Raw genomic sequence first — 27,008 nt, 5'->3', positions numbered from 1 at the left:
TCTGCGCGACTGCTTCGGCGCATGCGCACAATGAGCGTCGGTCGGGCTACCGAACTGGTGAACCAGCGGGTGTAAAAATGGTAGGTAACCAAAATAAACACGAACCCAGGCATCGGCTTTAGCACCGTGAAGACCCAGCTTCACATCTGGTGTCACAGTATTAAAAGTGCACGTCGTGTCGCGGTTTGACGAGCCCGCGGTGCTCAGTCGCTTGTGTTCGCTGCTGTTAACAGGGAAGGTCAGTTGATGTTTTGAGAGCAGCTAGCTAGCTACACGTCCCTGTTTGGTAGCCTGGTAACTTCGGCTGCGAGCAGGGTCAGACTCTGGAGCTCAAACCCGGACACACACGGGGTCATGTCGGTGTAATCCACACCAGCAGCCATGTCCAACGGGTTCAGCTCCTCCGCTAATGTCAGGGATACAGTCCCCGGCTAACTTAGCTAGCGTTAGCCGGGAGAAGTTCCTAGCCGGGTGGTGTGTAGACAATGCTAACCCAGCGTTACCCACTCCGGTGACACCATAATCCGCGTCTGTGCTCAACCACAGACGCGTGACTTGATTTGGGGTTTTATGACTATGAACCGGGGAAGGTTGGAGAAGTCACTGTTTCAGTCTCTGGTTTCAGGAAACTCTTCGTCCAAGTGCTCAGATCGTGCAGCTGCTCTGAGGAGGTGCTGCTGTGTGCTTCTTCAGGATATGATCTATAACTGCTGGGATATAGTTTCCATTATCAAGTCATCCACTGTTTTTGTTTTTAACATAATCAAATATACTGTAAATTCTCAGAAACTGCACCACACAGTTTCCCAGGGCTCAAGCTGACGTCTTCCACCTGGTTGTTCTGTCCAATCAACATTATTCATGTTACTGTAATGTAAGATTAAAACAAGCAAAGTGTCATATTCATTACATTGCATATCATTTAGCTGATTCTTTTATCCAAAGCAACTTTCAATAAGTGCATTCAATCATGATCGATCAACTCAAACATTTTTCTGTAAAGAAATCTATGTAACCTGATGTCAAAATTGTCTCTAATAATTATCTACGGCTGCAACAAGCAGTCATTCTCCTGATAAATTACTCAGGCAGTTATTTTCTCAATTAACCGATCACGTGTTTTGTCCTTGTCTGATCAACGGCCCAAAACCCCCAAATATTCAGGTTACTGTGATTCAAAATAGAAAATAAAACTTCATATCTGCACATTGAGAAGCTGAAAAAACTAAATTTTGACATTTTTTTCTGTAAAAAGTGACTGATATTATAATTAACTTATCAAAACAGTATTAAAACTAATATAATCAACTTATTGTGCAATTGATTAATTAGATATTCATAACATTGATATTGTGTCAGGAGACGATAAGATAAAATTGTCATATTTGATTAGCTCAAACTTTTTTTTTTTAGCATTTTTCCTCATAAAAACGATCTAAAGTGTTTATAATCTTATTACAGATTTGTTGCTGAGTATTTATATATGGCTGCAACAAGCGATTGTTTTCATTATAAATTAATCAAACTATTATTTTCCTGATGAAGTGATCCCTGGTTTTGTCTTTATGTCCAAAACAAATGAAAAGTGAAAGTTGATGGTTTGTCAAAGGCCAAAGTGGCATCTTCAGATGTCTCTTTTTGTCTGATCAACAGTTTAAAACCCCAAAATATTCAGGTTACTGTGACATAAAACATAAAATCTGCAACACTGAACACCAAATGTTTGGTATTTTCCCTAAGAAAATGACTGATATTATAATTTGGTTATAAAAACTGTATCAAAACATTGATTTGTTTTTCTGGTAGTAGTCTTATCAACTTGTTGATGCAGCTACAATAGATTAATCAATTAATCTGCTGATCATAACATTTAAAAAACGTCAGGAAAGAGATATCGTCTAGAATTTGGTTTAAAGTATTATTTTAACTTTGAAGCGTGAACAGTGTTTATTACTGGTCTTTAACGGCTGCATTACAATTTAATGATACAGTCCTCTGAATTTACTTTACAGTCCTCAGTGAAATATACACTGATGACTCTTCCTGCTTACATCATCACTGATTTATTATATTCTTTTATACACATCAATTTTTTTAAGTTTAACTTTACCTTCCTCAAAATATCCTCACAGTGTCACTGTTAACAATATTCTGACTGTATTTTATCATTACTTTTTAAAATATGTATATATATATATATATATATTTATATATTTGTAAGTATTCCAGGCAGGGTGCTTGTGTTACACTCCAGACTTGTTGCACCTCTAGGTCCTGGTGATGGCATCTCTTTACCCTACTCATGTTACATCTATGAATGTAGTTATCTGAGGGGCCCACAGGGGTACAGCATGTGCTTTGAGAATCCACAACATCCCCCTTCAGAAAAGCTCAGCCAGTCAAGTTGCTTTTGGACTCGACATAATTATCCCCACAGCGTCTTGGCTCACCTACTTTACTGTGTGTTTGTTGGTGTGACAGACTAACCTTTTTAAATATGTGTCAGTGTGTTTGTGAGTGCCTCCCGCTCTGTACTGTCCTTACAACGTTGCCTGAATGCTCGTAGATGTGTTTGTCTCTTTCTGTCTTTTTGTCTGTGTGTCGTTCTGTGTTTGCGCGTTGATTTCTGTGCTCCCTGGTCTGATTACACCGGTGTCTGACAGCCCCTGTCCTGTACTTACACAGCATAAGCTGAAATCTTCGCAGAGGGACAAGGTACGGCAGTTCATGTCCTTCACACAAGCTGGGGAGAAGACAGCTGTGTACTGCCTCACGCAGAATGACTGGAAACTAGAAGTGGCGACCGACAACTATTTTCAGAACCCAGATCTTTACTGTAAGGAATCCATGAAAACCTCAGTGGACCGGAAAAGGCTGGAGCAGCTCTACAATCGCTATAAAGGTAGGTGGGATAATTTAAGAGTGTGTGTTTTATACTGTGATATGTTTACTTGAATAGAGCTTTCCAAAAATGATTATATTTAACTTATAGGCACAACATGTTTGAAAAACATTTTTTTCCCCCCTGATAGATCCACAGGATGAGAATAAGATTGGTATTGACGGGATCCAGCAGTTTTGTGACGACCTCTCACTGGATCCAGCCAGCATCACCGTGCTGGTCGTTGCGTGGAAGTTTCGTGCTGCAACTCAGTGCGAGTTTTCCAAGAAGGAGTTTGTGGATGGAATGACGGAGCTGGGGTGAGTGTTGACATCAACAGCGTGTGACATGCTACCGAGTGGGGCATAAACACTGTGGCTGAAGTATCTCTGCATGGCCGATCTCTTGGTGTGGCTCTCGGGGAGGGAAGGCCGTCTATATATAGACTCAGTCAACCACAGCTTGAGTATTCTGTGTCTTCATGGAATTACTCAATGGAAGTGCGGCTTGTTTTGACTTGAGGTCCATGTGTCACAGTTTACTTCGGTATATGCGCCGTCATGTTGCAGTTGGGTCGGGTTGTTCACGTATGATCGTTCAGAGGCTGTTGCTCATTTTGTCTTCTATTTTCAGGTGTGACAGCCCAGAAAAACTGAAGGCCATGTTGCAAAGATTAGAGCAGGAGCTAAAAGATACTGGAAAGTTCAAGGACTTCTACCAGTTCACCTTTAATTTTGCCAAAAATCCTGGACAGAAGGGTTTAGGTAAACAGAGTGATTATAAGAACAGCATCTTGTTCAGTTCTATTATATATTTTTAAGAGTTGGTCTTCTCTGTGTGTGTGTGTGTGTGTGTGTGTGTGTGTGTGTGTGTGTGTGTGTGTGTGTGTGTGTGTGTGTGTGTGCAGACTTGGAGATGGCTGTAGCCTACTGGAACCTGGTTCTCTCAGGACGATTTAAGTTCCTCGATCTTTGGAATAGATTTCTTCTGGTGAGTCAAAGTGAACGCATGGATGTGTGGAGCTGGTTATCAGCCATTCACATTGAATACAATTACTTTTTCAGTGTAAATCTAAAAGTTCAGTCTTTATATTAGTCATAGCTGGACACTGACTTAGCTTTTCTGGCCACAACAAACCCTGACCTCATTTTACTTTACATAAAAACAATGTTAGTGACGTCTATGCAATGAGGTACAGACTTAAATTACATTAGAAGGAAAATAAGAGCACACTGAGTTCAGGTAATCAAAATACTAAGGTCACATCTACTCTCCTACATTTTAGTTTTAAAAGGCATCACTGTTGCTACGTTTACGCCTGCCGTCCACGCTACTCCAGAGTTTTTGAGCGCCTAAAATGCTGCAAACGCCACTGGCCTGATTATAGTTTAAAAACTCTGAAGAAAAAAAATCCCTGCTCCTAATTTTCATCATTGTTGTTTCTTGTTTGTAGTTTTTTCTGTAACTAAGCAACCAGCTGGAGAGTAGGCACTCTGCTTCCTGTTGACACCGGCACTCACATGACCCGTGTACATGAATGGTCACATGATACGTGTTTTCAGTTTTGTTAGTATGTACGAAGATTACTTTTTATTCAGAGCTAAAACACTTGCTGCGGAGATTGTTTTAGTTTAAAAACGAAAACATATTCCTAAAAGAGTGGGATCAGCCAGTCACACCAGATGTTTGATAAGAATCAAAACCTGCACTGCAATATCATTTAACTGACTGTCAAAACATCCTGGTTGAAGAGAAAACGCATGTGTGAAACTCTGCATATACCAGTATGTTCATCAGCACCTTTCTTTACAGGAACACCATAAACGATCAATTCCAAAGGACACGTGGAACCTATTGTTGGACTTTGGTAACATGATTGCAGATGACATGTCAAATTATGATGAGGAAGGTGAGTTGAAATCAAACAGTGGATGAAAAATTCAAAGTAATAATTCATCCGTCACTGTGACACTAATCATATGTTGTGTTTCCTTTCTCAGGAGCGTGGCCAGTTCTTATAGATGATTTTGTGGAATTCGCTCGACCGATTGTAACAGGATCAAAACGCAAAACTCTCTAAATCCAATCACAACTCTGGAAAGCCAGAACGTTGTTTCTTTTACAGTGACTTCATAGTTTTTTTTAAGACTTGTACAAAAAAAGTGAAAATTGTAGACTTCAGAGAGAAAACAGAAGCACTTGGAACTGTCAGGAAACCCCCTTTCAGGGAGCTGAGTAAAAAAACTGGGAACAACTGTCCTCGTGAGACTGAGGCGTCATATGGACGCTGCCAGATTCACCTCATGTCTCTCCTGTTGGATTCTCAGTATCCTGGACACGCCCCTCTGCTCTGCTCCAGGAGGAGCGATAGCCGTCAGGCCGCAGCCCTGTATGTGAGGACGGACACAGCACTGAGAGGAGGTTACTGGCTGTGTGCACTCTGAAAGGACCGGAGAGGAGAATGCAGTGTGTTTTAAGATTCTTTCTAGTCAGCTTTGTTTTGTTATATGAAGCTCTGAGTGACTGTGCAGAGTTCCAATGTCTTACTCTAACTTCGGGACATCATGCTCACGACACCAGCACCAACTGAACTGTTGCAGTTTTTACTGTACATACTGTATCTATTGGGACAGTTTACAAAGAGAGCTATATGAAGAATAATATAAATATGTTGAATTTATAAATGCAAAAGATGATTTCTTTTATGTACAGGAAATGCTCAGATCTCTAACGGGATGCCTCAATATTGTGGATGATTTGCTGTCGGTTTAAATGTTCGGTGGATCTGTCAAATCATGGAGTTGTGAGCTTCTCATTGAAAGCATGTTGAACACGTTTTGCTACATTTTGGGCTGGTTTCACAAATAAACGAGAGTAAAGGCAGTGCTTTAATTTAGATGATTGATATTGGTTGGTGGTATTGATTTGACTGAAAAATCACAGTCGGGAGTGGGTCTTAAATCCTAAATGTAATCAGTCCTTTCCACAGTATTCATGATTTTATTTTTATTTTCAAAAGATAATTTCTTTGCAAAAGTTGAGGAAAGCGTTTTGTCATTTCATCAGTTGATCCGTCTGAGAAATCTGCTCTGCTGCAGTTAAGACAAATTTACAGTTAAGACACGTACAGGCCCTTAGGATTGCATGGCACATATCTGTATGTTATGGCAGCACAGAGCCCTTTCGTCAGAAGCCGGGACACTAAAGAGGGCAACAGGACAATAAAGTAAGCCTTAAGAATAAACTCCTGTCTGTTCAATATTCATGTTTCTGTTCAAGCCCATCTGTTCAGTGTTACTGAAGGTAGTGAAAACAGAATATATTGTTGATACATCCTGTAAGTAGCCTAAGTATATTGTTCATTTAAGAAAGATGAATAAAGCATGAGTTTTTCCATAATCATACATGTATTTAGCTCTTTTATTGTTCATAATATATAATGAACATTTTATTTAACACATATACAGGACAACCGATTAGAGGAGAATGGGTTTCATAAAACAGAATTAGTATGATGGCAATAATAACGTGACATACTTTGTTTATTGGCTTTTTCACAGCAGAGATTTTGATGTGGCTCAGTTCAAAATGCACTGAAAGCTAGAAAAGGACTCCGTAGAGCACATACCTCCGTCCCCTTAAATCAAGCTGTAGCAAATGTTACACATATCAGTTCCCTAAATGTGTTGATTTTTTTTCTTCCATATAAGTTATTCCCTGGGAAATTGTTAAAAGGTCTAAAAAACAGGACAAGAAAATAACATTTATCATCTGTGGTAGGTTAAGGAACATTTGGGCTTTCAGTAGAGAGCATATCTCCACCAAGACCCAACAGTCCGCTCATCAAATCACTAGATGCCCTAATCTGTCCCCTAAACCATGACAGATTGTTTTCATCCAAAACCATGCCCTTTAGTTTGTCCAGTCTGGGCTACTGTAAAAAACATGGCGGCCTCCGTAGAGAGGATCCGCTCCCGATGTATTTAGATGATCACACACTAGTGAAAACATCACTTAGATTATTTTAAATTCAATTTCTGCCAATAGATCTCTTTCACCTAATCTTACACATTGAACCTTTCAAGGATTCTTCTCAGACCTATAACGCATCCTTGCATTAAAGTTTTGCGGTAATCTGTCCAGTGGGTTTTGCTTAATCTTCTTTACTAACCTCCAAACTTCCAAACAAAGTGACATGGGGAAAACATAGCCTCCTTGGCAATCATGAAATTGCTGATACCATCATTTACACCACTGTAATCGGATCTACTACTATTCATCATTATGGACTGGGACATGCAAGAGAACAAGAGCCAACACTTCTGATTCTCTTCCTTCAGTTGTTTTGTATGCAAATCCATCAGGTACCTGTGGCGGTCACCTGGGTGTTTCCTAACCCGGCCCCTCCTCTCAGAGGGCGAGTGCTGTAAGATGAGACATTGGAAACTCAGGTCGCTTTGTTATTTACCTTGACAGCAGCCGGTGGTAAAAATGAAATAACCTCCACCGTGCTGGTTGTTTCTAGCCTCGGTGAACTTCTGTACCTGCAGCACGATGGAGAGGGAAACTCAAGGAAACGCCGCTCAGCCTTTAACATGCAGTACTGGCAGTGAGAGGTAAGACTCTGACTCCATGTGTCCTTTTATTTATTACGTTTTTCAAATGGTTGATAAATTATGTTTGTTTCCTTCCTTCCTCACTTTCCTGATTTACTTTTTACTTAAAAGAAACTTGTACACTTTTTACCAGACTTATCAGAAATATAGTTCTGTACTGTTTTGAATTTGTCTCCCTGCTCCTATAATCCCACTCGACAGGCCTGTACAGCAGCTTCCAGGATTATCAGAAATATCTCAGCTTTGTGTTGTTATGTGAAACAGGCTTGAATTTTGCTCCTTGCTATAATCCCACTTGAAAGTAACTTAAAACTCACTCGTCATCCACGTTGGGTATTTGATCTCCCTGCAGCAGAAACCCTACCCAGCTCTAGCTGTTGAAGTGTCTGTCATCAGGCGAGAAAGAAAAGAGAAGGAAAGAAGGGTGGGGGAGGAAGGTGACCCCACTGTTGATTCTTTCTTCATAGCATTCATCAGTTTTTTGTATTAATTTGTGTAAGCTTTTGGTTGGATGTGGATTTGCCCCCTGCAGGATTGACCCCTACGGCTTTGAGATACATCATGATTTTGAATCCTACAAGGAAATGATGGATGAGTACGTGGCTGTCCTCAACAGAAGATCCATGAGATGGTCCAAGCTCCTTGAGGAGAAACCTCACGTGGAGAAGAACCTGACAGGTACAAACACACATTCAAACACACCACTGTTTAGTTGTGGTGTAGCTCTGTCGCTCTGTGGTTGTGTGATGGGATTATAAAATGTGTTTTGGAAGTGAAGAGGTACGTGCGTAAAGGAGTTCCCAATGAGCACCGGGCCAGTATCTGGATGGCGGCAAGTGGTGCCCAGGAACGACTGGAGAGTAACCCGGGTCATTACCAGTCCCTGCTGGCCGCGGAGCATGACCCCAAGCTGAAGGAAACCATTCAAACAGGTGAGACTAAACTGTTATTGCAACCTTCTTTACAAAAAGAACCTATACACAACTCAACCTTATTAAACACGTAAGTCTAGTTAAATTGATAAATATTATTGTTACCTTAATAATTGGCCTGTTCTGCACTTTGGCAAATAACCTATATAATTTGTAGTTGTGACAATCTCAACTATTTATTGAAACATTTTAATTTATTTTAATTTATTTTAATTTATTTCCTTTTCTGTTGTCACTCTCATTGTTGTTATTGTGGCGTTCAGTGTTATTATTCTTTAAATCGATGTTAAAATGTATGGATAGCGCCTCTGGTCGGTTTCAATAAAACTTTAGATCACAAAATAATTGGGAAATAATATTCTTTTTTTTGGTAGATATTAACAGGACCTTTCCGAACAACGTCCTCTTCCAGAGCAAAGCCGAGCCCGGCCTGCAGAGGGCGCTGTACAATGTGCTGCTGGCGTATGGACACCATAATAAAACAGTGGGGTACTGTCAGGTGAGAAAAATTTCTGTTTACATAAAGAACAGGACTGACTGTTTACTGTAGTCCCAGCTATTAGCTCAAGATGCAACGTGAGAGCTAAATAAATAAAGACAGTGTAAATAACTTTTGTTACTCATAAAGGTGACACATTTTCTCACAAACTATCTCTAAGGACACAGTGTTGTTTGTTTATTCCAGGGAATGAACTTCATTGTAGGCTACCTCATCATCATCACCAAAGATGAAGAGAAATCCTTCTGGCTCATGGATGCACTTCTGGGCAGAATACTTCCAGGTTGAGCATTTTCTTTATTCCTCACACACACAATTAATGTCCCTGCAAACTTCCTCTGATATTTTCAATATAGCCAGAGAGATAAAGCAAAGGTGGGATACATATGAGGTTCAAAAGAAACATATTTTAAAGACAATATGTTCAACGGGTTTATCTGAGGGCAACACACAACAGTAGAAAAGGTCCCCACATGTCCCTGTTAACAAGGGGAAGAAAGACAAGATATTATCTTTAAAAATGAGAGAAGAAATTATGTTGTTTTCCATATGCAGCTGAAAATTAAGATCATCAATAATATCAAAATTTATTTGATCAAGGTATAATGAGTTAAGTTTATCTTATATCCAAACAAGACAATAAATGTATTTGTAATAATCACTGTTGTGGGTCGTCTGAAAAACAGTTCATGAGACTGTTGACTGATTTTTCAACGTTCATTAATTGCGATAGTGCAGAGACAGGAAAGTTGGTGAGAAAGAAGCAATACACAGCAGCAAAAGTCCCAGGCCAGATCTGAACCCGAGTTGGTGCAGTATGAGCTCAGCCTAAATGGTTTACCCTTAACTAGGCAAGCCACAAGTGCACCCATAACTGATTCTTTAGTCAATGAAGCCAGCTAAAGCATTTTTAATAGTGACAATATACATCCTGTGTCATCTGCATAATGAATCTCATGATGATCCCTATTTGTTAGTGTAAAAAACTGAATATTAGTAGACCCAGGTTTGAGCCTTGTGGCACTCCACTTTGAAAGAATTTCAGATTGAAAAAAAAATCTGAGACATTTAGACCTGATCTAAGAGATGGGTTTGAATAGCCGACCAATGAGTGTCAATGCAGCTCATCTAACTGTGGGGTTTTATAGACTACTACAGCCCGGCCATGTTGGGGCTGAAGACTGACCAGGAGGTTATTGACGAGCTGGTGAAGTCTAAGGCCCCTGCAGTCGGACAGCTCATGGCTCAGTATCCTGGCATATGGACCCTGGTGGTGTCACGCTGGTTCATCTGCCTCTACATTGATATCCTCCCAATAGAGGTGAGAAAAAGGGCAGACACTATGAGAATCTCACAGTGATGTTGAAGCAGGTCATTCAACAGACATCTCGCTTGTTCCTTTTACTCGCAGACGGTTCTACGCATCTGGGATTGTCTTTTCTATGAAGGCTCTAAGGTTCTTTTCCGTGTCGCTCTGACACTCATCACTCACCACCAGCCGGAGATCCTGAGAGCGCGCTCTTTGTGCGATGTGTGCGAGTGCTTCAAACAGATCACGTGTGGAGCTTTCACGCTGGACTGCCACACCTTCATGCAGGTGAGATTAGCAGTAACATGACTCCAAACAACTTTTCACATCACAATTATGGAGTTTCTGTTTACTTGCTTCATACTTTGTAACAGTTCTGACACCAACGCCATCTTTCCACCACTGACAAACTTTAGGGGAAAAAAATCACCTGTGTTAAATACATTGAGGCTGCAGCTAAGAGTTTATAAAATGTTTATATTCTGCTGAATACATAATTAATTGATCATTTGTTGTATAAAATGTCAGGAAATAGAAAATAATGGTTGTCACATGTTTCTGAATCTCAAGGTAATTTCTTCAAAAAGTATTGTTTCGTCCAGATATTCTTCTAAACAATAATATTAATAATAATTATTATTATAATAATTTCAATTTATTTGGTTTAATTGGTTCACTGCTGTGACCTTTTTAAAAGAAGGGCCTTTCATTTATTTCCTGTGATAATGAATGAATCTCACAGAGAATCTGGACTAATGAAAATCTGAATTGTTTGAGTTGTTTGGAGAAATTAAAGGTCCCTCCTCATCCATTTGTTGACGGTCTCTCAAACTATCTATCTACAGAAAATATTTACAGAACCCGGAAGTCTCTCAATGGCAACTATTGAGAAACTGAGAGAGAAATGCAGACAACAAATCCTGTCGGAGGAATCGAGACAACCGTAAAAGTTTTGGATCCACTGTTCGTCTGTCAGGAACTTTGTGCTTATTGGACTCACATACCAGTGGACGTAGTGTCGGCTTTAGATATCTTGAACGCTAATCCAGCAGACTGGATATCTGCAGAATGTGCTGAAGCAACGTTTTGAACCTTGAGTTTCACTGGCCAGTGCAGTCTTATGAATATTTTTTGCAGGTTTAGATACTACTACTAATACACCTGATGCTTTATGGTATTGCAATAACTCACAGAAATGCTAGTATTTGTTTTTATTATTGTGGAGAATAACAGTTGTTAAGAGATGACCTTTAGTGCAATGCCTCTTGAATGGTAAAAAAAAAAAATCAAAAGCCGTCTTCACCAATATTTTACCATTTGAAGTCAAATTAAAAGTTAAGAATTTGGTGTGGTGATGTCCACATTTATGGAACACAGTTTTACATGTTTTATTGTTAACAAGAACACGTTTCCTTAATGCCTAATTGACCTCAAAAATTCCTCTGCCAAACAAAGGTTAGACAAAGTGGACATTTAAGCGTAACTTGATCATCTTAAACAACAGGTTATTGGGCTGTTCCACACCTGGGGTTGAATAATAAAAAGTAACATTCCACTTTGAAACTACAGGTGAGAATCCGACGCCATTTCAAGAGGCATGAACTTCCATTCCTTCTCTCTCTACAACTTAGATAAACTTTAAGCGGGAGCAGGTTTAATATATTTTTATCAGGGGGACAGACTGTGGTCCAAAAAATGTAAGGACAGTTAAACATTTGTAAATTTAGTAAAATCTCTTCAAATTCAAAGCTCTGGCACTTGGCAACAATAACCTGTACATGATCAATTTGGTGAAATAAATCACTTTCAAATAAACAAATTAAAATCTTCTGATGTGATATGTCAATAAATAGCTGATATTTGTATAACTGTAATTAACCTACAGTCATGGACAGATTATGACACAATGGGACCCTAGTCCCTCAGAAAAAATTGAAATATTACAAGACAAAAAAAGAGACACAAAAACACAACACAGCCAAAAAGGAATTGTGTGTCTTTGTGGCTGCTTTGCTTTTGTTCATTTTGTGACACTTTAATTGTTTTAAATCTCTTTGTAGTCACATTATGGCAGTTTTTGTCTCTTTTTAGAGGAAAATTGGAAACAAACAGGTTCTGTTCAAGGGGCCCCAGGCCTTAACCCAGTTAGTTCTTTAAGCTCCTGTTCAGACCTGTATCCGATCACAAGAGGACAGCGTTAAGTTTGTCTGTTCACACCGGACATTAAAATGTGTGGATTTGTGCTGACACAGCAAAAACTATGTGGCCACATCTGTGTCACACCACCTCCAAACGTAAGTGATCAGCTCTCAACACACATTAAGTATTTATGGGTGGATGTTTACACCAGGTCTGAACAGGGTCTATGTGATCTGTACCAAATATTCCAATACCTATAAGGTAGGTTAGCAGGAGAAGAGCCCTCTGGCCCCACTCCTGCAACGTAGAGATATCTAATCTTGTAAAATTATTTAGTGAACTCGCCTCACGTGACAGTCTCCATGGGACCTGAGGACTGTTACGTCATGTCTGTCAGACATCTTTGAACAACTTTCCTCACCCTGCGTTTACAGATACATTATTTGTCATGAGGAACATTTTCTTATGAGCAACGTGTATATAATTGTTAACTATTAAAACACTGTAGTTCATGGTCCTGCTGGCTTTAGTTCCAGCCTATTAGAGACTGATTTAAACATCAATGACATACAATCTTTACTGTAGTTACATTTTATCTAAACCTTTAACAGGGATTTAACTAATAGTTTAGGAAACGTAATCTATTCTCATTCTTTACATAACAAAAATTGTAATTTAGTATTTGATAAATTAAAAGCATAAGGATGTCCACTTTTCAATACAACAATTATTCTTACATAATGAACTTTCACTTCTGAGCAGGAACCAGAGTGACCAGGAACAGGTTTGACAGCTGAGTAACTGGATGAAGGCAAAGCAAAGAGTCGAACTGTCATGTTTGTTCACTTTTATTGACCTTTCCTTTAGAAAACAGCTCAAACGAATCCATTAAAACCTTATCAAGTCACTACAAGGATATTTAGATGAGGGAGAAGAGAAACATACAAAAACAAAACAAAAAACGGAACTTTCGCATCAAACAATGCATATTAATGCTAGTAACAGTACATGGCGACGTGAGACACAAAGAAAATGTCCCAGAAATGGCAGCGCGTGGTGTCGATGAGTGAGCGAGCACCTCTGTGAATATTGGCTTTGCTATAATACCACCCATGTAACAGCTGGGAAGGCACTGATGAACACTGACCAGAGCATTTTGGCCGTTTGAACCGTTACACGGGGCAGAGTGTCAGGACTTTAGTGCAACTTCTTTCCATTCAGCAACCAAAGTCCCAAGTGGGCCCAAATCCAAGTTAAACAAACAAACAAAACCATCCAGTGGACTTTAACAGAGCAATATTATTACGTCCATACAATTATGTCCTGAGCGATTTCATGCACTAAGCCGACAGCACTTCTTAGATTGTTTAAGCAAATCATGGCGAGTCGATTTTGTATCGGAGGAATCCAAAATATACACGATCGTAACTTTGGGATATACGAAATATTCACGTGTGTGCAATAAATATGAAGCTGCAGCACGAAGATGGTTACTTTAGCTTAGCACAGAGACTGGAAGCAAGGAGATAAGAACCAATATCCACCTATCAGCACCTGATGTGTTGTGTGTTACACAGTGGGGTCCAAAAGTTTAAGACTAACGTCCCACTGTGTCTTGTTTGTTATATCTGTACAAGAACCAAAGTGCAAAACTGGTAAATTGTGATTTGTGCAGGAGGTTATAAGCCTGATATGTTCACTTTCTAGCATCTACTCCAAAAGACACAGCTCCCAACCAAGAAGAACGTCTCTACAGACAGGGCACCATGAAGTCGGCCTTGTTTCAAGTCTTAACGCTAAACTAAGCCAACCTTCTCTTTGCTGTAGCTTGAGATTTAGTGAATATAAGAGGGTTATAAATCTTTTCATCTAAATCCTCACAAGTAAGCAAATGAGCCTATTTCCCAAAAATGCCAAACTACCTCTTCATGGGAAATGAAAAAAAGCTTAAAATGCCTTCAACCCTACAAAGCCTGCAGCTGCATCTTCATACAAAATGTGTTGTGTACCTATAAGAAGGAAAGACATGCATTTCATCACGAATCCCAGTGGACAAAATTAATTCCTAAATATAACACAGCCACACAGGAGTCTCCTCACACACACACTTTTCATTAGGTTTCCATGTTTTTTGTGTGTTCCCTAAAATCTGAAAACTTGGCCTAAATGTAGAGTTTCAATAAAAAAATGTCAGTTCTTAACTGTCTGAAGTGGATCAAGTTAAACAGCCAGAAACCTTCCCTTTGTAATATCACACCTCGTTTGGGTGAGACCATTAAACATGGTCACCCAGAATCGGATTAGAAAAGCTACAGTAGCAATTCCCTCAAATCCCCAAAGGTTTCCTTTCACAGAAATCATAAATAGTACAACACAAGTTGAGGACTCTCGTGGACCCTCTGACAACATCCTCTGCTACTCCCTCACTTCACTTCAATCTCCAAACAACGTCCCTTTTTTAATGAAAGAGTGGGTCAGTTCAGAAAGCACATATCAATCTCACAAAGTGATGACAGCTAGTGTTACTGATAAGGGCAAAGAACAGCACACACAGAGATGAAGGGTGCAGGGACAGAGGGGCACAAGGTGAAGTGTTAAGTCTCATAAAACAGTGGTTAATATCATGGGTGGGTATTATCGCTCTCCGGCCCCAGGGGGGGGGGGGATGTGAGAGTGCCGAGCCACCTCAGATGGTTTGGTAGCCGGCGTGGCTCCTCTTCCTGCCGATGAGGTAGGCCAAGAGCACGATAACGACAAGACCCGCTAAAGCTGCTCCGACGATGATGGGGATCAACATGTCATCTTCATCCAACTGACATTCCTCAGCTGAGTGAGGCGAGAAGAAACAAAGTAGTAAATTCAGTTTCTAACACTTTACTAGACAATGACAAAATCATCAAAGCGCTTTAACGGATAATGAGAAAATCTACTCAAACAATGTGTTTTACCGGCTCCAAACTGACTTCCGGTCAGACCGAACGGCTGCACCTGCACCTGGAAAATGTTGATGGACAAAGTCTGGACCACGTCCAGGGTTTGCTTCTCTCGGCACATGTACGAGAAGCCCAGGGTTCCTCGCAGGTAGTCCAGACTGTTGTTGCGCACTGAGACGGCCACTGAAACAAGGGACAGAAGGTAATACACTATTACCTGGAAATATGTCACAATATGGAAAAAAAAAACAAAACTGTGACTTCTTAGAAAAGATGATAAACCTGTATCTATATGTTTATCTGTGATTACTGTCTGTCTCTTTCCATGAAATTTGAGAAATGATCAATAAATTACTAGAAAGAACAGACCTGTACAATAAATAATTACCAAAGTTGTCTGTGCCATATTAATAATATTATCAAATTGTATTGCAAAACGGTTATAAACATTATCTGTTGGACATGTGCTTATTCATCTGATAGAAGGTAGCTTGTATTTACACTGGGGGGGTAAAGTGCACTCACCTTTCATGTCTGGCCAGTCTGCGGACAGAAACACATCATTCAAGTGGTACTTGTTGGATGTGGTATTCTGGAAAAATAAGATAGTATCACAGAAGTCAATGCCTCTTCCTCATCCGTTCCTCATGCTCTAGCTGCCATCTACTGGCTGTTCCAGGAAGTACGATGGAAATGAAAGCCTGCTAAATGTTGTACTGTAGACTAAAGGAGAAATGACACTTGGTTTTATTCAAAGGGTTTGTGACGTACAAAGCAGCGAGAGCAGATGCAGTAACTTACCAGGGTGAAGGAAAAGGTGAGGTTGGTTTTCTGTGCATCTGTTGTGAGCCTCAGGGTGGCGTTGTCCGACTCACATGATCCAGAGCTATTTGTCATGTTAGGCTGAATGTTCACAATATCCTGCACGGTCTGTAAATAAAAGATTAAGCATTTAAAAACCTGTGACTGTCTGCATTTGCAAAGAGACGGACAGTCATCACAGATAAACATATAGATACAGTATTCACATAGAGTAATTTGATACCTTATTCTGGGACAAAGAGCTGAAGCTGATGTTGAGCTGGAGGCCCATCGATGCCAGCAAACAGGCGGTACCATTGTTGCTCACCACGTAGTTTCCTCTTTCAGGGCTGCTGGGGTCTTTGTGTGGTGCAGCGGTGGTTGGGGCGACCGTAGGTGGAGCAACGGTAGCAAAACCCTGGTGCAGAGCGACAGCTACAAAATAAATTCAGGTATGAGTCAGGTGTTAAATTACAGGTGACATTATCAAGTAAATCATTATTTGACAATGCCTATAAAATACAAGACATAAATATTCAACCTTCATGAAAAGATGTTTTGTTTAAAAACATTGGGACAACTTTTTTTGTAGTTTTTAAAATGTTATCAACAGAAAAATGCATTTTAATCTAAAATTGTGAACAGATCTCTATAAAAGAATCTAAATCAATTAAAAAATATAAAATACAAAGTACCTATATGCAAAAATATTTACTCATAAAACAAAAAATAATTGATATTTCACCTTTTTTTTTATTCATCTGGGTCTAGATATAAATAACTACAACCATCGTTAACATATACTAGTCAAATAATCAGTTTAAAAACAATCTCAGATTCACAAAACTTTTGTTTTATTAACGAATTAAGTAAAATTCCACTGCCTTACTCCCTCTAGACCACATCAGACCAGGTCTAGATCAAAAACCACAATTCAGAATACATAGACTTTCCAACTATTGATCTACTCAGAACTCAACTTTGATTTGTGAAATCTTTATTTTATTTGTGAAAACAAAAAAGGGTAATTTCACTGCTTTTATTCATGCTTATCTAGACCAGGTCTTAAAACACACACACTTTGTACTAAGGACTTGTCAAATGTGTGTACAGAGTATCTGTGAGATACTGAACATTGTTTAAAACCTCAGTTTCAGATGTGCAAAACGTCTTGTGAAACTTGTTCTATTTATAAAAACCTAAAATGGCGATTTCACTTTTAACATCATCCATCTCAACCAGTTCAGACTGGCTCTAGATAAACACTTCACCCAAACAGGGCAAATCTTGATCACATTAATACAGACAAGCAAAATACTTTTTTAAATGGTTAATAGTTTATAAAAACCTACATTTTATTTGTGAAGACAACATAAATGGTGATTTTCTGACTTTTCCCCCCTCATCTAGACTAAAAAAAATACACAAACTAGAGTTGGAAATTCTGAACTAGTTTAATAAGGAGAGTTTAAGACTTATTTTATTCATGAAAACCAAAAACCAATTGCAATTACACCTCCTTTTTCCCTTTCTAGACCACATCAGATTATTCAGGCCGGGTCTAAATGCAAAAAACACAAATTAGGCTCAACAAACCTGGACTCGAGCACCTCTGACATACTGAACATTGATGAAAGTTTCTGAATTGTGTAAGGTCTTGTAAAACGAGTTTGGCAAATTCCCTTCTTCTTTATTATCCATCTAGACCAACATGGTCTGGCTACAGATGAACAAAGCCTGATCCCATGAATCCAGAAAAACTATATGACACAGCCTCTGATTAATGAAATCTTTGTTTTATTTGTTAAGACACGTTAAAAATATGATTTTACAGCATTTCAACAAAGTCCACACAGGAACATGTCTAGATGAAGAAGGAGAAACACTTGGTAAATCTGGACCACATTAATCCAGACAATGGCTTTTTACAGTTTTGCTAAACATTTGTTTTATTCCAAGACAAAATAAAATGGTGATTTCAGCTTGTTTTCTCTTCGTCTAGTAAACACTGAACCAGCTCTAGATAAAAACCATTAAACCTACACTTGTCTGAGAGCCAGGGCAGTGGGGGGGGTAATTAGGACCGGGAGCTAACTTCACCCTGGCCGCTTCATGAGTGACTGAACTCGGCTAAGGCTCCAGGGACTGACTGCTCAGAGAACCGGGCTGACCGGGGACAAAGATGTGAACTCAGCAGAGTTAAACACTGACTCAGCTTCATGTTCACTGACACAAACAGTACAGTCATCACAGACACTGGCCCACATCTCGGTGAGGCTATCACAGTGTAAAGCTGAGTTTTACCGGTGTTAGCGATGTGTTGATATTATTCAGTTGTGGTTATCTGTGACCTTCGGGGCTGGAAACCGGGGATAACTCACCTAAAACCAAGTGTAACGTTACTCCCAGGCTCCACGACTGGACACCGGTCTGCGTCATGGTTCTCCGGCTTGTATCCGGCTGCTTCGCCCTGTTCACCGGCTGGTCAGGCGCTCGGACGCCGGGGCAGGACGCGGCTGCGGGTTAGCTAGGTGAGTGGATGTTATGCTAGCTGGCTAAGCTAACGTTAGCGTCACAACAACCGCGGGGGAAACAAAAGTCCGCGGTTCGTTGAGACGACAAAGAGCCGCTGTCGGTGTCTGGAGCCCCCGCAAACGTCCCGGGCACACGTCTGAAGCTCCGGGTGTGAAGTAACAGCCGCCGGTGGTGAGTTATTTCTGCGGGATTCAGGAGTTTTGTGCGCCGCGTCGGTGGTCGGAGCAGAGACTGAACCCCTGGGTCATGTGACTGAAGAAGAAACACCCAGAAAGTCACGTGGTCAGCCCCAGCTTGTTTATTTCAACTTATACAAGAGAGTGTGGGTAAATATCATAGTGTACCACATGCAGTACAAATACTGCAAATACTACAAATACTGTAGGCGAGTACTTTCTAGAGGTTTGTGTTTTAAGGGGGAGATTTTACTACTACTTTTAATTTTTAAGTTGATTTAACAGCAAATGTTTAAAAAAACCACAGATCCAGCAAAAAAGTGTAAAAATAGTCATTATGCTGAGAAGTTCTACTACTACTACTAATAATAATAATAATAATAAACCTTATTTATATGGAACCTTTAAAAGAAAGTTATATGGTGCTTTACAAGACAAAATTGAAAGAAAGAAGTATAATCAACTACAATAGAGGTGCTCTGAAACATTTTTTAAAAACATAGTTTTTAGGTTGATTTCAAATGTAAGTGACCAGTTGTGTTAATGAAACTTTAAGTTGAACAAACTTGATGTCGTTATCAACCCAGGGGGAAATGGATCTTCATGACAAAAATCAGGCTCATTTAGGGAACTGACGTCTATGAGTGTGTGTGATGTGGTGCAGCTTGATTGAAGTGAAGGGGACTGTCGGGCCTTAGCGGAGGAAGACGCTCCACTGAGAGACATTCAGGTTTCAACAGCTCTACTTTGGAGTTGCTGAACATTGAAGACAATCAATGGACATTTTTCATAACAAAAATGTGATTATTTGTATGTTGATGTGAATAAGGTTAAACTCGTGTTGAGTTACTTATAAATGAAGTAGTGCTGTATAGAGACCACATTCCATAATATATATGTCTGTTAGATGGTATGAATGTACTTGTATGGATGTCATAATATCTGATATTGGTTGTTGTTGTTCTGTACTGTTTTTTTTAATTTTCTGTCAAAAACCACCATGATTAAATTAAGTTTAGATATTTAAAAAGAGATTAAATAGGGATGTAAATAAAAATGTCAATCTGTTTGTTGCATGTAGGGTCCAGATGCATGGATGTATAGGCTTCTTATTAAAGGTCCATAAGGTCAGTCCTCAGAAGACCCTGAACATTTTTGCAAAGACATGTGAAAATGCAGTCTCCTCTTTGTGCAACTTAACCTGCAGGGCTCCGTTATCTGCCACGCTCATTCACTGGTGTCACAGATCAGTGTGATTGTGCAACTGGAGCGAGACACAATACTTTGGAAAGCTGCTGAGGTCTTGTGTTTAACCTCTTCCTTTACACACACACACACACACACACACACACACACACACACACACACACACAAACACACAAACACAAACAGACATTTAAATACCATGAGGCCAACCTCTGTTTTGACCTTTTAAACATACAGTTTCTTAAACGAGTTAGCTATAAAGGTCAAATCGGGCTTTTTGCAGACTTCTGATGGACTCTTCACATTTCTCTTGTCCAGTTAACCAACCGCCACATTTTGTACTTAATTCCTACTTGTTTTATCGGATTGTTAAGCTCTGTTTGATAACATGTGTGTTTGTGTGTTTGCCACAGCTTTAGTTGCCTTTTACTGACACGACTATCTGAATCTGTGATATTTAAAATGAACAAAATTGAATTGAGATCACTTATATATTCCTTTAAAAATAATAAGTCAGCAAGACGACTCACAAAACTACTGATTCAATCTCCAGGAAATTTGATTGGCTGGGGCGGATCATGACTCGAGGATCAGGTAATTTTCTTTACTTTCTTAAACATGATGATATAGGTTAGCCTTCACAGAGCTATGTGGTGAATGCTGTCGGACGCCCTTCTAGTCTTTTAGGATGCTACAATAATCCTGCACTATAAAGTTGACACATAATTTGAACCCTACCAACTTTATTCATCATTTATAAGTGGTACACTTAGGTTATATGACGATACATTAGTTAGAAGCAGATATAAGAACATACATTTGTGTTAATTTTTCAATTTTTCTAATTCAACCAGTAAGGGTCCATAAAAAAGCTTGATATAGATATTTTAGTGTAATATACAGTGGCTGGATGTGTTCATGTTTAATGAATGATAAGACAACTAAACAGTATGTTATAAGGCATCCAATAAGTAATTTGTCCTACAACTGCCACTGACCTGAAATTAGATTAAATTATGAATTATTAAAAGACTGCTAATTAAAAACACTCATATATGTATATCTATATGTATAATGTGCTATGGACAGTTTATTAAAAGGTTATGTATTGAATGTTAAGGCAGAGGTTTTTCGTCCATGATGTTGAAACGAGCCAGAGGAAGTGCTTGTTTTAAGTTTTCAGCAAAACCGCTGAACAGGACATAGTAAGTGAAACATTCTCTCTGTGGGCGCTCAAGTGTTGAAGGCTGCGTGGGGTTTTATCTACATCAAAACTGAGTGTCAGTCCACTGACAGGCAGTCAGTTCAGCCACTTCCTGTGATCAGAGAGGGGAAAACATTTAACTGAGGCAACAACTAGAAGCAACGGAGAGAGAGAAATAGAAAGAAAGAGAGAAAACTGTGTTTTAGTACAGACAGAAGGAGAGAGAGAGAGAGACGTGGACAGAATGAGAATAGGTGTGTTTCTGCTGTTTCTGCTCCTGGTGCCTGTTTCCTGTAGAGGTAAGTGAGACAAAGTCATATTTTCCTAAATGGTATTACTGAGTATGAATGTAAAATGTATGTTAATGTGAAAGAAGGGAAGTCATATCCCCTGGTAAGTGATAGGTATAAGAATCCTTTATTAATACAGCAAAATTAAACTCCACACAGCGTTGTGTATTTACACCCTCATTTGGAAACTCTTGTTTTCTTCTGTAACACAGGCCTCCTCTGACAGTCCGGAGAATCCCTTGTATGCAACCTTGTCAAATCTCTTTAAATCCCTTGCTCACTCACTTTTTGCTGAAATAATTTCTGTAGGGACAAATACATTTATTTGCAATCACATCAGATTAAAAAAAAAAAAAAGAAAGCCATTGTGGTGTTTGCTACAGACAGTCGCCTTTTATAGTTTGGCTAGAGCTATTTCTGGTTTTGCAAAACGTTTGGAGTTAGAGAATATAATAAGTTAATAAAATAAAATAAGACATGCACATTTTCGATTCAATAATATAAAAGTCGTTATCTTTGCTATGTGGAACGCAGGAAGCAAATTGAGTTACGGCCGAGCCCACTGTCTTATAATGGCACAAAGTTAAATACATTTCATATTTATATATGGCAGAGACATTTTATTTTTCACACCCTATTTATGAAATGAATCTATAATTCCCAGGCAGTGTCAACATAGAATATAAAATAATGTTCTCCTCTTCCATCCTTTGGGTTTGTGTTGAGAGAAAGTTTCATGAGCAGAAGTTTGCGAACATTTGATGTTTCCCAGACTTTCTCTTTAATGTCACAGTTATGGAGAGAGAGAAAAATATTTTCCAAGTGATGAAAACCATTTTCAGATCCCATCATGTATTGGAGCAGCATTCATCAAGATGAAGGGTTTTTAAGAACGTGTGTCTAAATAAATAATCTCCCTCGGGACACTGTGAGTGAAAACATTAAAAGTCATTCTCCACCGATCAGTTTCCACAGCGACAACATTCACTATTCAATTAATCATTTAACTTTATTTATTAATTGGATTCACATTTGTAACCTTTGACCCCCTTTTTAACCTTTTTCAACAGATTAATCGCAGTCTATCTTGTTTCTAATAAATCCAAAATATATGTTTATTATGTCCATCATGAGACGGACTTCGGAACACTCACTATCGTCTCATAAAGAAACAGCGGTGTGAGTTATAACACTGAAGACAGTGTTCGCCAATGATTCAAGACAAACAAATCTAAGAACAACACAACACTCAGTAGATAACACAACTCCACAAGGTCCAACAGTCCCCTTCAAATCAATAACGCTGCACCAAACTTCACACACTCATGGATATCTGTTCCCTAAATGTGTCCGATTTTTTGCATCAAGATACATAAATTATTTCCTGGGAAATCTGAGAAAATGTGGAAAAGTTGCCTGTCTCGCAATTTAAGAAAGCAAAAAAATAATCCTAGATCCTAGATCAAATCTTGAATTTAATGGATTCTTCTTTGGTCCGTACCCCACACTTCCATCAAGTTTAAACACAATTGGTTCATTAGTATTTGCATAATTCTGCTAACAGATGAACAGATAAAAAAAAATTAAAAAAAATTCCCTTATATAAAAACACAACCTGCATAATATAAAAACACAACCGACTTAATCAGAAATGACTACAAAACCCCTGTGTCCCCTTGAAGTAGCTTTAGAAGTGGAAAATTCAAAATGTATTCTACTCTCCTGCATGTTTATTGTATTTAATTTGGTGCCACATTGCTAAATCTCACATTCTAAAAATAATCCTGTGCTAGATGACATCTTGAGATGATTGAAATGGGACAAAGTGAATCACCACCATTGACTGCTTTTCTCACAACATCTCACAGCTTCTTTATTTTTTTCCAACCGCAGAGTCAGATAAATGAGCCTGTACCTAAACCTTAGAGCCCATCGCACTGACAGGAAGCTGTATACACAGATATCTTATTTCCTGTTTCAGAGGTCTTACTCAATCCTCACATGTACCTCATGATGTTAATTTAAACAGTATACTATATATATATATATCAATAATGACAAATTATATATATATATAGATATATATATATATGTAGACAGAGAGAGAGGGAGAGCATTTATTATTTATAGTTTTGATTTATATCATTAATGTAATTTGATGCAAAGTTGTATTTGTATGACTCAACATGACAACAAATAGCAGGAAGATTAATCAAAATATAAGCATTTATTGTAAAGAAATAAGGTAAAACATGAATAATGACATTTCCCAAAAACCAAATACAAGATATTTAGCCATCAGCTGTGGTATCTGGCTTATGTTAAATATGTTTTAAATAAATGTACTTACTAATCCCTGTTTTACCCTCAATCGGCCTTTTTCATGTATTGTGACACATATCACAGTAGAAAAAACAGAGATATAAATAATAAATGAACGATGGCTGAATGGAAACTGAATTATGATTAAACTTGAAGTAACATTAATTTCCCTGCTGAGCATGAATAAAGACATTTTGCATTCATTTTTCTCTGAAATGAATGTAGCTTAGGAAATAGTAAACTTTTACAAAAGTAAAACACTTGAGTACCTTAAAGGTCCAGGGTGTAAGATTTAGGTGAAAGGGATCTATTGGCAGATATTGAATATAAAATAATCATAGTGACGTTGTCGTCAGTGTGTTTCATCTAAATTGACAAAATGTTGTTTTCTTTACCCTATAATGGACCTTTTATATTTAAATACTTTATATTTACATCGGGAGCGGGTCCCCTCTAAGAAGGCAGCCATGTTTTTTACAGTAGCCCAGAGCAGACAATCTAAAACACCTTTGAGTTTTTATGACAACTGAAGGCTGCCATATGTTCTCTTTCATGCTTGGAGGGGGAGGGTGAGGTGAGGGGTATTCAGGTGCAACATGCAACTTCACCACTAGATGTCACTAATTTCTACACACTGAACCTTTAAAAAAAGGACTGAAGTATAGTATCTAAATACATGTACAATACTGTTACCTCCATCATATGCTTGCAGTTGAATATTTCTCTTGTGTAGGTTCTGTAGATATCATGATCACCGAACCAGTCGTCTGTTTTTTCCTCGACGGGATCCTGATTATTTACTGCATCGTGGTCACTGCATTGTTCTTTAAAGAAAAGGTGAGTTATTATACATAAGATAGCTGACATTAACTTGTCAGATTATCAATAAATTGTTAAAATAACTAAATAACACTGATATGGACAGTTTATTTACATGTGTGACAAAGAAAAGCCTCATATCAACACATTTGAGAAGCTGGAACCATCGAATAGAATTTGATCCAAATTATTTGTTATATTTTCCTATATATATGTTAACACCAAATTATATAATATACATCGTATATATCAAATCATGTACATCATATATAAAAACTGTATAAGTAACTTGTAAATCACTGTAGCTCTAAAGTCATTAATACATTTTTATTTTAGCTTCTCAAATACCAACTTGCGTTTTTTTCTTTTTTGTCTTTTCCATTACAAATAATTTATTTCAATGTTGATCAGATAAAGAATTCAACTCTGCTTCATTTTCTTCTTCATCAATTAATGTGTTAAGGTCATTTGTTTTGATTGACTGTTATTGTTTGAACTTTATGTCATAAAATAGTTTTAAAAAATGACATATTAAGTGTTTAACAGATTTCTTTTTCTTTGTCCATCTGTAGCTCTCAATTGAACCTGTTGAACCTGTGAGTCTCTTTTTTATTTGTGAAAGTCACCTCAATAATACGAATAATTCTTGGCTAGTTCTTAACTGAAATTAAGCATGTAAAATATTTTTATAATTTTTTGTGTATTTCTCCTCAATAAACAGGAAGTTAACGGCAGGATTTACGAGGTAAAGAAGACTCTTATCCCTGCCACACACACAAGATGATGTTAACCTCTGCTGCTGAACTGCGTGTTTTATTTATTCATATTTTCCTCTGTAGGAGCTTAGGAGACCAATGGATGCTGATCCGTATGCGATGCTTGAACCATCAAAAAGAAGAGTAAGTCACTTACTCTGTTGATAAAGACTTTTGAAGGTCACTTTCTCAACTGTTCCGTCACCTAAACTGTCAATCATCATGTTGTATTCCATCTCTAGAAAAGGGCCAAAAAGAGAAAGAAACCTGAGGTAAGGGGATTTATTCACATAAGAAGAAGTATTTTACAGTTATTCAAATTGTGACATTTAAGTAAAATAATGTGTTAGAAGCATAAAACTAATCAAGTCAAACTGAACCCTGATCTTGTTTTAATAAAAAGGTAAAGATACATTTTTTGAGATTGAGTCCAATTCTCCCGCTTTTTTCACATCAAACATTTGGACTTGTCATAGTATCAAGGAGATAACAGCAGACATTAGGCTAAACAGATGATCTAAATGACCTAGTTTTGAGTCTAATTTGAATGTCGGGGCTTACGGACACTTGGATGACACCACAGGAGCAGTATGGAGGCATTTCATGTTTTCTTTCTGTGGTTTTTTTTACGTTTGACTTACTCAATACTTCAATTGTATTGGATTTGGTTGCAACACTGTTTTACTCCTGAAACTCCAAAAGTCTTTTGTGGACTCAAACACTTCACCCACCCTAGTGGTGAGTGGATTTCATTTTGGGTTGAATTATCCCTTTAAAACAGTGTCTTCTGGTGAACTCTGCTCTGTGGTCAGTGTGAATGGAAACATGCAGATGAAAGTGTGGGACTGATCTTTGTCCATCTCTCACCCTTCACTCCCCCACAGTCGACGCAGCCTGAGCAGAGAGAGGATGAAGCTTTGATCAGCGCAGCTCCACCTTCAGCTCAGTCTGCCCCCTGATGTCCTGCATCAGCACTGCTGGGTCAACAGGCCGCACTGTTCATTGTGGCTGAGATTAGATTATTATCTGATTAATCAATCAATTAACAGACAAGATAAGTGTCTATTGTTTTATGATAACATATAACAAATACATATATATATCGAGAAAAAATGCTAAATTCTGTGCATCCAGCTTCTAAAATGTGGAAAGTTTATGCAATTTTTATGTGATAGTTGGCAGTTTGTTCTCTATTTTCTCACATTGAAGCCTATACGCTAAATAAGTAAATAAAATGAATCAATAGTGATGAATAGATCATTTGTTGTTTGAAGTTTAAAACCATGGTAGTGGCTCGTCTGCTTTGAGCAAAACGCTGATGCTAACATTTGCATTTTTGTGGCATTTCCAAAGGTGTATAAACATTTAATCAATGTTCATACAGCACATTATAATATAGTTGTAAGTAAATATACAAGTACATTAAGTAGTTATTCATGTATTCAGTAGTATTCAACAACTGAGACATATGTATTATTACACCCATGTTAAACTGTATTGTAATCAATATCTTTAATATTTTTATTGTATACAAAAAATGAATTTACTGTATTCAATAAATTCTAAACACAAATTCCTGTCTAGCATTTCT

At 38.3% G+C, this 27,008-nt stretch overlaps 4 protein-coding genes across 6 annotated transcripts; 3 read left to right on the top strand and 1 right to left on the bottom strand.

Annotated features, from left to right (window-relative positions):
• dcun1d2a (DCN1, defective in cullin neddylation 1, domain containing 2a) lies at positions 1-6,283 on the top strand. Of its 3 annotated transcripts, none has more exons than XM_035173916.1 (7): positions 1-80; positions 2,686-2,902; positions 3,033-3,201; positions 3,515-3,645; positions 3,789-3,871; positions 4,694-4,790; positions 4,882-6,283. In XM_035173916.1, exons 1-7 carry the CDS (start codon positions 78-80, stop codon positions 4,959-4,961), a joined length of 780 nt encoding a protein of 259 aa, XP_035029807.1. In that variant the 5' UTR covers positions 1-77; the 3' UTR covers positions 4,962-6,283. The 3 variants fall into 3 exon arrangements, with proteins under 3 accessions (XP_035029807.1, XP_035029808.1, XP_035029805.1); XM_035173917.2 differs by lacking the exon at positions 1-80 and adding an exon at positions 2,364-2,460; XM_035173914.1 differs by lacking the exon at positions 1-80 and having other exon boundaries at positions 2,367-2,902.
• Positions 6,284-6,411: 128 nt separating this feature from the next.
• On the top strand, positions 6,412-12,067 carry LOC118119726 (growth hormone-regulated TBC protein 1-A). Its single transcript, XM_035173913.2, has 8 exons — positions 6,412-7,497; positions 8,030-8,175; positions 8,271-8,429; positions 8,804-8,928; positions 9,115-9,211; positions 10,077-10,249; positions 10,340-10,525; positions 11,083-12,067. Exons 1-8 carry the CDS (start codon positions 7,436-7,438, stop codon positions 11,182-11,184), a joined length of 1,050 nt encoding a protein of 349 aa, XP_035029804.1. The 5' UTR covers positions 6,412-7,435; the 3' UTR covers positions 11,185-12,067.
• A 1,141-nt stretch (positions 12,068-13,208) lies between these two features.
• lamp1b (lysosomal associated membrane protein 1b) lies at positions 13,209-18,901 on the bottom strand. The gene is made up of 6 exons (XM_035173918.2): positions 18,492-18,901; positions 16,355-16,545; positions 16,111-16,239; positions 15,835-15,901; positions 15,325-15,492; positions 13,209-15,202 (listed from the first exon to the last, which is right to left on the bottom strand). The coding sequence occupies exons 1-6, from the start codon at positions 18,547-18,549 to the stop codon at positions 15,063-15,065; spliced, it is 753 nt and encodes a 250-aa protein (XP_035029809.1). The 5' UTR covers positions 18,550-18,901; the 3' UTR covers positions 13,209-15,062.
• A 2,336-nt stretch (positions 18,902-21,237) lies between these two features.
• Positions 21,238-26,990, top strand: LOC118119789 (T-cell surface glycoprotein CD3 zeta chain-like). Its single transcript, XM_035174089.1, has 7 exons — positions 21,238-21,530; positions 24,577-24,680; positions 25,235-25,258; positions 25,384-25,407; positions 25,502-25,561; positions 25,660-25,689; positions 26,302-26,990. The coding sequence occupies exons 1-7, from the start codon at positions 21,476-21,478 to the stop codon at positions 26,374-26,376; spliced, it is 372 nt and encodes a 123-aa protein (XP_035029980.1). The 5' UTR covers positions 21,238-21,475; the 3' UTR covers positions 26,377-26,990.
• The last annotated feature ends 18 nt before the right edge of the window (positions 26,991-27,008 follow it).

Source organism: Hippoglossus stenolepis, chromosome 13 (genome assembly GCF_022539355.2).
Source record: "Hippoglossus stenolepis isolate QCI-W04-F060 chromosome 13, HSTE1.2, whole genome shotgun sequence".
In the NCBI taxonomy this organism is placed as follows: domain Eukaryota; kingdom Metazoa; phylum Chordata; class Actinopteri; order Pleuronectiformes; family Pleuronectidae; genus Hippoglossus; species Hippoglossus stenolepis.
Note: the sequence above shows the minus strand (reverse complement) of the source record. Positions and strands in the feature narration are given on the sequence as shown.

What these genes read in the sequence shown, in the direction of transcription:
- lamp1b (XM_035173918.2), bottom strand. Translation starts at nt 18,549, where the DNA reads ATGACGCAGACCGGTGTCCAGTCGTGGAGCCTGGGAGTAACGTTACAC. An exon ending in AACGTTACACTTGGTTTTAG is followed by an intron (nt 16,546 to 18,491) that starts GTGAGTTATCCC and finishes TTTATTTTGTAG; the next exon opens with CTGTCGCTCTGCACCAGGGT. An exon ending in GCTCTTTGTCCCAGAATAAG is followed by an intron (nt 16,240 to 16,354) that starts GTATCAAATTAC and finishes TTTTATTTACAG; the next exon opens with ACCGTGCAGGATATTGTGAA.
- LOC118119726 (XM_035173913.2), top strand. Translation starts at nt 7,436, where the DNA reads ATGGAGAGGGAAACTCAAGGAAACGCCGCTCAGCCTTTAACATGCAGT. An exon ending in TGCAGTACTGGCAGTGAGAG is followed by an intron (nt 7,498 to 8,029) that starts GTAAGACTCTGA and finishes TGCCCCCTGCAG; the next exon opens with GATTGACCCCTACGGCTTTG. An exon ending in TCTGGGCAGAATACTTCCAG is followed by an intron (nt 9,212 to 10,076) that starts GTTGAGCATTTT and finishes GGGGTTTTATAG; the next exon opens with ACTACTACAGCCCGGCCATG.
- LOC118119789 (XM_035174089.1), top strand. Translation starts at nt 21,476, where the DNA reads ATGAGAATAGGTGTGTTTCTGCTGTTTCTGCTCCTGGTGCCTGTTTCC. An exon ending in CATTGTTCTTTAAAGAAAAG is followed by an intron (nt 24,681 to 25,234) that starts GTGAGTTATTAT and finishes GTCCATCTGTAG; the next exon opens with CTCTCAATTGAACCTGTTGA. An exon ending in TTAACGGCAGGATTTACGAG is followed by an intron (nt 25,408 to 25,501) that starts GTAAAGAAGACT and finishes TTTCCTCTGTAG; the next exon opens with GAGCTTAGGAGACCAATGGA.
- dcun1d2a (XM_035173914.1), top strand. Translation starts at nt 2,557, where the DNA reads ATGCTCGTAGATGTGTTTGTCTCTTTCTGTCTTTTTGTCTGTGTGTCG. An exon ending in GATGGAATGACGGAGCTGGG is followed by an intron (nt 3,202 to 3,514) that starts GTGAGTGTTGAC and finishes TTCTATTTTCAG; the next exon opens with GTGTGACAGCCCAGAAAAAC. An exon ending in TCCTGGACAGAAGGGTTTAG is followed by an intron (nt 3,646 to 3,788) that starts GTAAACAGAGTG and finishes GTGTGTGTGCAG; the next exon opens with ACTTGGAGATGGCTGTAGCC.